Below are 12,215 nucleotides of genomic sequence, written 5' to 3'. Positions count from 1 at the left end.
CAGCAGCAGTGAGTCTGAGGGAGAAGGAAGAATGTGAGAAACATTTTAGAGGCAGAATCTCAAGGACTGACTGGGAGGTGGGAAGTGAGTGAGCAGGAGGCATCTGGGATGGCTCCCAGGTCGCTGGTGTGGATGAACATGTGGGTTGGGGTATCATTAACTAGGGCAGGAAATAACAGAGGCCCCCATGATCCTTGCCTCCTGGTACTCACACCCTTCTGTGAACTGAGGTCTCAAACAACCATATGAGTGAGCTTGGAAGCACACTGTCCAGCCCAGCCATGCCCAGCTGGCAGCTTGACTGCAACCTGGTGGGAGACCCAGAGCCAGATCACCCAGCTGCACCACTCTTCCCTCCATTCCTCACTCAAAACTGTGTGAAATGATAAAGGCTTACTGTTTTACCCTCCTAAGTACTAGAGTAATTTGTTATGTAGCATAGATAACTAACACAGACTTCAGTCCCTGGAAGTGGAGTGCTGCCGTAACAAAACACGGGAAAACATGGGGAAGGCTTTAGAATCAGGAGATAGGCTTTGAGGGTGTAAATGAAAACCTAAAGCACCTTGACAAAGCTGTTGATAGAAACCTGAGTCTCTGACAGGGGATGCAGGTGAGGATATGGAGAAAAGAGAGCAAGTGTTATTGGAAACTGACAAGAGGAATCCTTTTTATGTAGAGGCAAAGGTTAGCAACACTGTTGCCTACAATTAAGAGGACTGGAGAAAATGCAGGCACTCAACAGGGTGATGTAACTAAGCTTGCCAACCAGGTGCTGAAAGGGTTGCCTGGTTTATAATGTGAGAGAAGAGATTAAGTAAATGAAAGACTATTGAACAAAAAGGAGCCAGGACCTGATGGTTTTAAAAATTCTCAGCTTCCCCAGATGTAAAAAAAAAAAAAAAAAAAAAGCTAAACTTAAGAAATGACTTCTGAGCAAAGAGCAGCTCCAAAGCATTTCCAGGGAAACATGGTCCAAAGATGAAATCAAGGGTATGATTGTAAACTCTTAAGACTCAGTAAAATCAAAGGCACTATTCATTCAGACAAAAGGCACTACATATAAAAAAATTAAGGGTGTGCCTCACAAAGTTATTTAGTCACACAACTGAGATTTAAAAGGGGCACTATCAGCAGAAGCCCAAGGTACAAAACAGCTTCTTTCAGAGATTCATGGGTGGTGTGGCTTTTGACTAATGAAGTGGAAACCAGTAAAACTGGCCAAAGAGCCACAAAGTTTTTTTTAAAAGAAATACACTGGCAGAAACATTGCAAGCCAGAATTGAAAAACACAGAGACCAGGACAAAATGATGTCTTTGAACCCCCAAAATTCTATTAGTGGGAAGCAGACTGAGAAAACTAATCAGCTGTCAAGAACGCAGTTTCTTTCACCAAAAAATAAAATCATGAGGTTCACCCAGGGGGTAGAACCAAGAGCCTGGAGGACAGAGCAGAACCATGGACAATGATCCCAGGCCTTGAGATCTAATCAAGAAAATGCAACCTCTGCCAGATCAGTTTCAGAATTGCCATGGACCAATAACTCCTTCATGTCTTCCATTTTCCCCTTTGAAGAACAATGTCCTGTGCCTGTCCCACCACTGAATGTTAGGTGCAGGTGGGGCAGATCACCCACCTCTTTAGTCAGGTTCTTCTGGTGCAGTTCCTTAAGTACAGCTGCTGCTGCTGTAACGGAATCACACTTCTTGGGGCCTTGGGAGGGAGTGTTATTTCACACGTGGGAGGAACATGAATCATTGCGGGCAAGAGGGCGGACGGTGATAGCCCCCAAGATGGCCTCCAAGAACACAGTGCCAGAAATGGTCTGTGTGACCTAGAGACCATGGCAAGGGATGGTTTATCACTTCTGATACGTTAGTAAAAACTGTGGCTTCTATCTTGAGCACTCTCTCTCTCAGACCTCTCACTCTGGGAAAAACAAGCCACCACGTGCAAGTAACCCTATGGAGAGGTCAAGGTGAGATGCACTGAAATCTGACCAAAAATCAGCAAAGAACTGAGGTCTGCCAACGAGCACTTGAGTGAACCTGGAATTAAACTCTCCAGCCCCGGTTAGGCCTTAAGATGACTATAGACCTGACACCTTTACTACAACCAGGTGAGAGTCAGAACCACCCAGCTAAGCCAATACCCAATCCTTGAAGTCACTTGTTAAGCCTCAGAAACTTAACAAATGACTGTTGTATTAAGCTGCTAAATTGAGGGGTAATTTATTATGCAGTAATAGACAACTAAATGGTTACTGACCAAATTGTACAGAATCATTAAAATACAGAGTCCTTTATTGAGCCCTAATTATACAATTTGTTTTAATCCTTTCAGCTGTATTTCACGCACTTAGATGCAAGGAAAAACCAACAATAAACTCATGCTTAATGATTCCCTCTAACAAAATGACACACCTAAGTAACTACATCTTCAGGGTTTATATGATATACAGAGGTAGCTCTGGTAGCACTGCCAGCAATTACACCAAGGCAGAACAGGACCAGAATTGGAAGAACACTGAAAACAAATCAGTTAAGACAATGTGTATGACAAGAGGAAGACATCTGAGCAGAAAGGTGATAAAAAAGACTAAGGAGACAAAGCTGCCCCAGAAGAGCAAAATGAACAGAATAAAAAAGCAGCTTGAAAAATATCCTCTGCTTATCCTTGATAAGCAAAGAAGTGGTGAAAGGGAAGGCAGTGACTGCTGAAACAATAGAATTCAGGACAAAAAGCAACACCTGTAGGGAATGAAAAAGAGGGAATGAGGCTAGAAAAGACTGAATGAGACATTATCCGAAAACAAGAAGAAAGGGGAAGACAGAAAGTGATAAAAAGTGAGGGGGCAAGAAACAAGCTGGATCCGCAACACTTGGAAACCAGATGCTTTGCCACACGTTTTTCCACTTTTGACCTCAACCTAATTAACATTTAAAAGATTTCCAAAAAGAACACGTGAAATACAAACTAATGATGAGTATTATTTCTGACCTATCTCAAATACACCTCAACCTCAATCTTCCTGAGTGAAATTTTAATGAGTCAGTAGTTGACAGATACTTATGGATAATTAAACTTACCTGCTGTCTCCCAATGTGGAAAAAAAGGGAGGAGGGTAGCTAGGGAATGCGCTAAAATGTCAGAGGAAAGTAAACAAGTTATAAATCTCATCATTTTTTAAAACCTGGATTACTTCTTACTTTCCCAGATACAGATACCCAAGTGGGAAATGAGCATACATGTCCTGAACAAATTTTTGCTACATACCATCATGTGTAATTCAGGTATCTCGCACACAATTAGTGAGAATATGGTTTAGATGGATTGGAAAAATATAAAAAAGCACAGTATGAAATAAAAAGTGTAGGGAATTAAGCCCCATTTCAGAGGGCAAGAGTATAACTTCTATTTTCAGGGACTTACGGCAGAACCCTAGGGAGAATAACACTTTAATAATACAACTGACCCTTGAACAAGGCAGGAATCTGGGGTTCCCATCCCTCCACCAAGTCCAAAATCTCTGTGTAACTTACAGTTGGCCCTCCTGGGTTCCGCAGGGGAGGATTCAACAACCATGGATTATGCAGTACCTCAGTATTTACTGTTGAAAATAAACCCTTCTGTAAATGGACCTGCCCAGTTCAAAGCTGGATTGTTCAAGGGTCAACATAGTATCTAAAAGTGCACCTTAAGAAACGTTTTAAAAAGCTAACTTTCTTTACACATTAATATCTTATTGTAGAGAGCAGCACCCGTTAAAGTTACTAGACCTTTGATATACTGAGCCCTAAAACCACAAATAGCTCTCAAATCAATTATCACAGCCAGTTACACAAGCTGATAATATGGGACACGGCAGATGTCACCTCAACATGTGTCGGGTAACTGATAATTGTACTTTGTTTTTTGTTTTTTTAATGGTACGGTTTTTAAAACTGAAGAGATGAAGTGTAGCCTGAAGAGATGAAGTGTAAGCCTACCGAGTAAAGACTGCTCGTCACGCAGGGCTCAGCGCACACGTCACCACCCTACCTAATGCTGTTCTTAGCACAATATCCTTTTTGTTTCCATGCTAGCGCTTAACATTATCCGAAATCATTTTATTAACATGCTGGCTTTATTATCTACCTCCTTTATCAGAATGTGAACATGGACCTTATGTGCCCTGTGCACCGCTGTATTCCCAAAGCGCTTAGAACAGTGCCCGGCACATAACAGGCGCTCAGTAAATGTGAATAAAAATAATACCGGGGAAGAAGGCCGTCCCGCCCGCTCCTGCTCACAAATGGGAGTTTCCACAGCGCCCTTCTTATTGCACTCAACTGACTACACTCGGGAGGCAACCCGGAGCTTCATTCTTATTCTGTCCCCCGGCATCAGGCACGCAGCAGGCGCTCGATACGAGATCGCTGAATGAATGACCGTGTGAGCCCAGCACCCGCGGAGACACCGGTTCCCAGAGGCTACGTCAGCCTAGCCTGGCCGCCGGGGACATCAACCCTCTCTATCTAGACCCCGAACGCCCAAGGCCAAACCCTGCGGGGCAGCATGAACGTTGCCACGATGCCGTTTTGCAGGCGGCCCCAGCCTTCGAGGAGAGGAGCAGAGCCCAGACTCTGGGGCGCTCACTCACTGTAGGTCCTGCCCAGAGCTCGGAAGAGCAGATCCCGCTTCACACTGACAGTCGGCATGGCGAGTCCGGCCCACTGCGCCTGCGCGGAGCGCTAGCCCGGGCTCGGCGCGAGCGGTGCGTAGGACCCGGCCCCTTTCGTGCGGGCTGTCTTGAATATCGCCAGTCTGCTTCCAAAAGCGCCTCCGCTCGTTTTTCAGCTGAAAACAAGTAAGTTGCCACCATTAAGCTCAGTAAATCTAGTTTCGTTGAGTGAATAAACTGTAGGCTGAAAAAGGAGACAGGATTAGATAGAATGGGCTAGAATGTGATGGGCAATAAAATGAACAGCCCGCGAAGGCCCTCACGCCTCCAACGCACTACGGTCGCGGGACGCCAAGCGAGGTGGGCGGGGCGAGGGGCGAGTGCGTGGAAGGGGCGGGACCTCGAGGTGGAGCATCCTCCTGGGAGGGGGTGAGGCTGTAAGTAGGCGGGGTCCGAGGCGGCCGGGATAGAAGGATGCGCAAAACCAAGCAGTGGGAGCGAGAGAAACTGTTAGCAGACATGCTTTTATCTCATTCCCTAATCTCTGACACCCTGGTACGTGTTATAACTGTGCTTTGTTTGACCCTTACAGAAACCCTATTAGAGAGGCTTCCTTAGAAACGTCTTTTTAAAAGAGGAAACAGACTGACATTTACTCGTTTTTCTCTACTAGCAGATGCTGTGCTCAGTCCTCTGCTGTCCTTAGCAGATCTGTTTCTAACAACCCTTAGTGTAATAAGCAGAATAGCAGCCCGCACATATATCAGGCCCTAATCCCTAAAACCTGTAAATGTTACCTTAAATGGAAACAGTCTTTTCAGATTAAGTTAAGGATTTCCAGATGGAAAAACTATCCCGGATTATCAAAATGGGCCCTAAATGCCATCACATGTATCTTTATAAGAGGAAATTAGAGGCAGATTTGAGAAAAACAGCAGAGGGGAGGCAGTGTAACCACTGGGGCAGAGACTGGCGTGATGCAGCCGCAAACCAAGGAATGTCAGCAACAACAGAGACTGCTGAGGCAAGGAAGGGTTCTCCCCTAGCTTTCTGCAGCAGTCCTGTAGTCCTCTACACTTTGACTTGAGCCCAGTGAAATTGATTTTGGACTTGTGACCCCCAGAGAATAAATTTATTTGTTTTAAGCCACCAAGTTTGTGGAAATGTTACAGCACCCATGGGGAACTAATACACCAGGGTAGATGCTACCATTATATCATTTTACAGATGGTAAAACTGAGGCCCACTCTATCTGAGTCACCCAACTCAGAAGGCAGAGCTGACACAGTTCCACGAGGGAGCCTTACCCTTATTCTCTCTACTCTACAGAGCGTAAGGGCCAAGGCCATTCAGGTGTGGGGACAGTAGCTGGGAAGGAGTTAGGTCTCCCTGTCATTCAAGCAGTTTTTTACTATATTAGCTTCCCTCTGTGGCTGCAGGCAGCCCCTTCCCAGTGCCCACATAATAGATTGGCAGAGGCCCCATCAATGGCAAATATCTCCAATGCCAAATAAAATTCTCTGCTCTCAAATTGGTACTCAGTGAAAAATGCATTCATGAATAAAGGACTTCCTGAGTTATTGTATGCTGACCTCCTCTCCTCCTGGCACCCCAAAGTGTTTTATGGCGTTTAATCTCACTTTCCTTACCTGCAAAGTAGAGATGATAGTAATGTACATCTTAGAGAATTATTGTAAGGATTAGAAATGATACTCATAAATGACTATTGTAGTTCTTGTGTCATAAGTCCTGGAATTTGGGCATTGTCATTATTGTTATTATCTTCCTAGTAAGTTTCCTGCTATTCTCGGACTACCCAGAGGCATTCTGTTCCTATCTGCCACACGTCACAACTCATCCGTCCGCTTTTTATCCTTGCACATGCACAGGTACCCTGTGCCTTCCCTATGACTAGCTAAACTGTTAGGATAATCTAATGGAAAAGGGAAAACTAGGCCACAATACTTACCACAAATGGCATTGGCTGACAATATGAGGAAGATATGTGAAAACTGCTGCGATATTATATTAGAAAATGTAGGTAGGTGCTTCTCTTGTCTAATTTTAGAGCCAGCCTGAGAGCAGGAATGAGATAGCAGCATTTCCTAGAACTGAAAGATGGGCTGGCCAATAAACATGAAAAAAGGTCTCCATGCAATAGAAATTAGGAAGATATGAGTTAAAATTATAATGAAATATAATTTTATACCTACCAAATTGGTAAAAATGTGAAATTCTTAAAAAAAAAAAAGAATGTCGGCAAGAATGTAGGAGTATAAATTGATACAACCACTTCAGAAGATTCTGGCCTTACCTACTTAGAAAGGCACAGGATGTGTGTACCCTACTACCAAGCAATTAGGAACCCAGGAATATTCCCCAGAGAAATGCTTACCCATGTGCACTGGAAGACTAAATAAGAATGTTCAGTTACATTGTTCATTATAAAGAACAACTGGAAACATCCTAATGTCTATCAGTACTAGAACAGGTAAACACTTATAAATTCATACAGTGAAGTGCCATTCAGCTGTGAGAATGAATGAACGACAGCTGCATATAAAAACTTGGACCAAAAAATTAAACCACAGAAGCATATATACAGTATGGTGTCATTTATACAAAAATGAAAAACAGGGTAACCTAAAGACTATATTATTTAGGCATATATAAGTAGATGGTGAAACTAAAGGAAAAGGGATGATAAACACAAAATCTGAGACTAGTCAGTTCTGAGTGGGTTGGAAGGGATGAAGCGTAGGGAGTTGAGATACCCAAAGGGTTTCAAAAATGTTGGTAGTGTTCTGCTTTACCTGGTGTACCTTTAGGGGTGTATTTTAAGGAAGTTAAGATGAAGATGAGAAACAAGAGATGAATGTGGCCCTCTTTTGAGGGGGTGAGGGAGACAAATGCTTGGTGGCCTATAGCTGAGTAGAAACACAATAGGAATACTTCACATTTGATTTTAAGTTGGGGGATTTTTTTCATAAGGAGCATTTGTAAAAGAGTTTTGTTTAAATTAAAGAGTCTAATTTATGATTCTTTTCCTTTATAGATTCTGGGTTTTATGTTATGTTTTAATAGGTCTTTCACCACCCAAGTTATTTCTTTTAAAAATCACATACACTTCTTAGAGGACTTGAATGGATTCTTTTTTATTCCCTCTCTCTCTCTGTCCATTTAAATCTCAGATCATTCTGAAATTTGTTTTGGTTTTGAGAGAGAGTGAATGAATCAGCATTATTTTGTTTTCAAACAGCTATCAACTTAGCCCAACAAAATTTATTAAATAGACTTCTTTTTCCCCAGAGATTTGAAATACCTTCTTTAGCACAGGTTAAATTTCCATATCTGTTTGGGTCTATTGCTGAACTATCTATTCCATTGCTAGTACAAAACTATTTTAATTATTATAGCTTTATAATACATTTTAATATTTGAAAGTGTTCAATGCTTTCTTTTCAAAATTTTCCTTATTATTCTCTCACGTTACTTTTTCTACATGAGCTTTGGATTCTGTCAAGGTCTGAAAAACATTCTTTTGATGTTTTACTAGGAATCAAATGTAATTTATGGGTTAATTTAGGAATCTTTCTATCCAAGAACCACAGCTTCCATGAAAGTTTTTGAACATGCCAGGCAATGGTCCACCTTAAAACTTTTGAATCAGCAGTTTCCTTTGTTAGAATGCTTTTGCCCCCAGACTCCTGCAGGGCCAGCTCACTCAGCTCCAACAAGTCTTCTCAGAAAGACCTATCCCTGACTATACTATTCATCATGGTTATTAGAAATAAATGTCTCTCCCTGATAAAACATAAATTTCAAAGAGCAGAGACTTTTATGTTTTGTTCACTAATATTTGTCAAGAGCCTCAAACAGTGACTGGCACAGAGCAGACCCTAGATAAATATTTGAAGTTTTATTTTAATGATATTATATGTTTATATAATTAATAATATAGTATGTATATATGTAAATTGTGTATTATCTTCTCTTTTTTAAAATAGATACTTCAATAGGAAAAAATGGGCAAAGAATATTAACAACCAGTTCAACCAATAGAAAGAAAAAACAAAAAGTGAGGAGGGGAGGAGAAATTCAAATTAAAACAACAGTGAAAGCTGGAATGTTTTCTCCAAGGAGACTGGCAAAGATTAAAGAAATAAATGATCTGACCTTAGCTGGCAAAGATTTAGGAAGCTGCTGCTCTTAGGCATACCTGTCAGGAATATAAATAGTAGCTTGACAATATGAATCAAACTTTTAGAGATGTATACTCTTTGATCCTGAAACTCCACTCTTGGGATTATTCTAAGGAGACAATCAAGGAAGTATTCTTCCATTGGTAATACAGAAAATTTGGAAACAACCTAAATGTCCAACAATATGAGATTTGATTAAATAAATTCTGATACCATCATACAATAAAATACCATGCAAACATTAAAAATGATAATACATTTTTAACATGAAAAAAGTCTACAACATATTATATGAAAACTAGTTACTAAACGATATACATAAAATGATTTTTTAAATGCACGTGTGTATGTGAGTGTGAACAAAAGTAAAACAGCTGGTATGGTATACATCAAAGTGTTAAGTGGTTATCTTTTGGTGGTGAGATAATTTTTGTCATTGTACCTTTTGTATTTTATAGAATTGTAATTAGCAGGATTATTTCTATAGTGAGGAAAAACCAATCGTGTTTGGTTCTTCTCTTTGCCTAATCACACGTTGGTAGACAACCTTGCTCTTTCATCACCAGATAGCTTGTGTAGATCTATGCCATCATGATTGTTTTTGCCTGTAAAACTTGTAACATACATGCAGAAATTTTCTGAAATGATTGCACCACTTTCCTGTAATGCTTGTGGGTTGGGCAGCAGTTGGGAAAGAGATGTTGTCAGATCTGAAATTCTTCCTACATAGATCCAAAAAATGCAATGCTGTGTCTGATGACATCTCACACTAGAGCAGCAGACAGTTTAAAGTGGCAGGCTAGTCCATCAACAGATGAATGGATAAAGATGTGGACTTTTGTTCACACACACACACACACACACACACACACAATGGGACACTACTTAGCCATTAAAAAAATGAAATTTTGCCATTTGCAACAACATGGATGAACTTGGATGTTATTATGCTAAGTCAAAGACAAATACTGTATGATATCACTTACACGTGGAATCTAAAAAATAAAATGAATGAATATAACAAAAAAGAAACAAACTCACAGATATAGAGAACAAATTAGTGGTTACCAGAGGGGAGAGGGAAGGGTGGGGATTAAGAGGTACAAACTACTATGTAAAAAATAAAGAAGCTACAAGAATATATGTACAGCACAGGAAATATAGCCAATATTTTATGATAACTGTAAATGGAGTATAACCTTTAGAAATTGTGAATCTCTATACCTGAAACATATATAACTTATATAATATTGTACATCAACTATACCTCAATTAAAAAAAAGAAATATATGCAAAAATTTTAATTAGGGAAAAAATAATAAAGTAGTAAGCTCTTATGTATGTAATTTCTTCTCCAAAAACAAACACTGTCCACTCCAAGCTTTGAGTTTCCTCATCCATAAAGTGAAAGTAGGACCTCACCGGATGGTTTGGGGATAAAGCATATGGAAACAATTTGAAACATGCTAAATACTTTTCAAATAGTAGACATTTATACTCCAGATAACAATCCAACCGACCTGAGGCTATGAATTGTCTCTTGTATTAAGCTTAGTAAAACTCAGGCTGCTGCTGTAAACTCAGGTGAGAGATGACACAATTTACAATAACTGACTTTGTTGTCATTGCTATGTATCCACGAGTTCTGTTCTGGCTAAAATCTTATGTGCCTTTCCTGTAAATCTCCTGGTTCGTTATAATCCCTTTGTAGATTACCCTGAAATTTTTAGGACATGCCTAAAGTCTGTCCATTTTCTTGGGTTTCTGTTGATGGATCTATCTGGAACCAAGAAGGTCTGTTAGACCTGCCAAGCCACTGGTTGTTTGAAATTGTATTTTTAAAGTAAACTTGTTAGGCTTTTTATATTATTGACCATTCCCTCTTTCTTGAAATTCTTCTTAGTTTTCCTGACTCCAGACTCCTCTATTTAGCTTCCTGGATTTTTCTACTATCTTAGGTGAGAGACCATGCAATGTAGTGTTAAGAGTTCTATAAATTAGTCACAGATTACAATTCTGTATCTGCTGCTCACTAATTGAGATCTTGGACCAATTCTTGAATACTGATAAGCCTTTGTTCCTTATAAAATGAAGATGATAATAATATCTACCTCATAGCTATACCATAGGATGGTTGTACAAAGTTTAATAGAAGCAGATCATGCTTGACACATTGGGAATACGTGATCAATATTAACTCTCACAGCCTCTTCTACCTCCTGCATTACCTTTTCCCTACCTTCAGTGTAGGGATATCCTCTAGATGTATGTCTCCCAGAAAAAGCTCAGCTTCCTCTACTGCCTAAACACAGATGGCTCTCCTTCTAACCTCCAAACTATATTTCTCCTCTGTGCATAGTTCTTGCCAGCTTCTCAACATCTGCACCTGGAAGTCCAACAGGCTGGCATCTCATACTCAAAAACTGAACTTGCACTTACCCTGAACTTCGTTCTTCCCCGTGTACTCCTTATCTTTTTCAATGTCATGAGTATCCACCGAGTTGTCCAAGCCAGAAATACTGAAGTCAGCCTAACTCCTCTTCCTCCTCCTCCTCCTCCTTTCTCTTTTCTAACTGGTTAAGATTGAAGAAACTTGGGATAATCTGCTTTCTTTCTCTCACCACAAGGTAAACCTTTGAGTCACCATATTAGAACAATGGGACACTGTATCTCATGCCAGTGAACTGGTCCAGGGGTAAACACCTGAACCAAGCCAAATGTTTGACTTAGAACCACAGGGAACTTGAGGTCCATTTTATTTAATGGTGGAAACAGTAAGATGCAAGTCTGGAGCCATTGGTGGCCATGTTTCCTATCATACAGAGAAAACTAATCTGCAGTGAGCTAAACTGATACTGACACTAGGAGAAAAGATGGTGGAGAGAGACCTAGAAGCACTTAAATCCCTGGTTGTTCTTCAGACCCAGATGTCTCCCTCCTCTTCCTGAAACTTGGTTGTTCAACTACGTGAAGTTCAAAAGGATTAGAGTGTGAGAGTTGGAGGGTTAAAGCTAAGACTCAAGAGGTAAGTAGATGCTCTATAATGCAGAGTCTAAAACTGTATTAAAGAGCTTGGACTTTATCTTTTGTGTGTGTGTGTGCTAAGTTTTATTTTATTTATTTATTTTTAAAGTGTACAATTTGATTTTTTTTCGTATTAGTAATGTATATATGGCAATCCCAATCTCCCAATTTATCCCACCTCAACCCCTCCCCCGCCCCCCTGCTTTCCCCACTTGGTGTCCACGTTTGTTCTCTACATCTGTGTCTCTATTTCTGCCTTGCAAACCAGTTGGTCTGTACCAATTTTCTAGATTCCACATATATGCGTTAATATACAATATTTGTT

General features: G+C 40.5%; 1 protein-coding gene across 2 annotated transcripts in view; it reads right to left on the bottom strand.

Moving 5' to 3' along the window:
• FARSB (phenylalanyl-tRNA synthetase subunit beta) overlaps positions 1-4,727 on the bottom strand; it is a 73,851-nt gene extending 69,124 nt beyond the window's left edge. Inside the window, exon 1 of one of the 2 annotated variants that reach the window (XM_057745572.1) lies at positions 4,644-4,727. In XM_057745572.1, coding sequence (XP_057601555.1) covers positions 4,644-4,701 — 58 coding nt within the window. In that variant the 5' untranslated portion in view covers positions 4,702-4,727. Of the gene's footprint in view, positions 1-3,543; positions 3,612-4,643 lie in introns of those variants that run through there. The other variant, XM_057745573.1, reaches the window with a different exon arrangement.
• Positions 4,728-12,215: the final 7,488 nt, after the last annotated feature.

This window comes from Hippopotamus amphibius, chromosome 8 (genome assembly GCF_030028045.1).
Source record: "Hippopotamus amphibius kiboko isolate mHipAmp2 chromosome 8, mHipAmp2.hap2, whole genome shotgun sequence".
In the NCBI taxonomy this organism is placed as follows: Eukaryota; Metazoa; Chordata; class Mammalia; order Artiodactyla; family Hippopotamidae; genus Hippopotamus; species Hippopotamus amphibius.
This window is presented reverse-complemented; position numbering and strand designations above follow the sequence as displayed.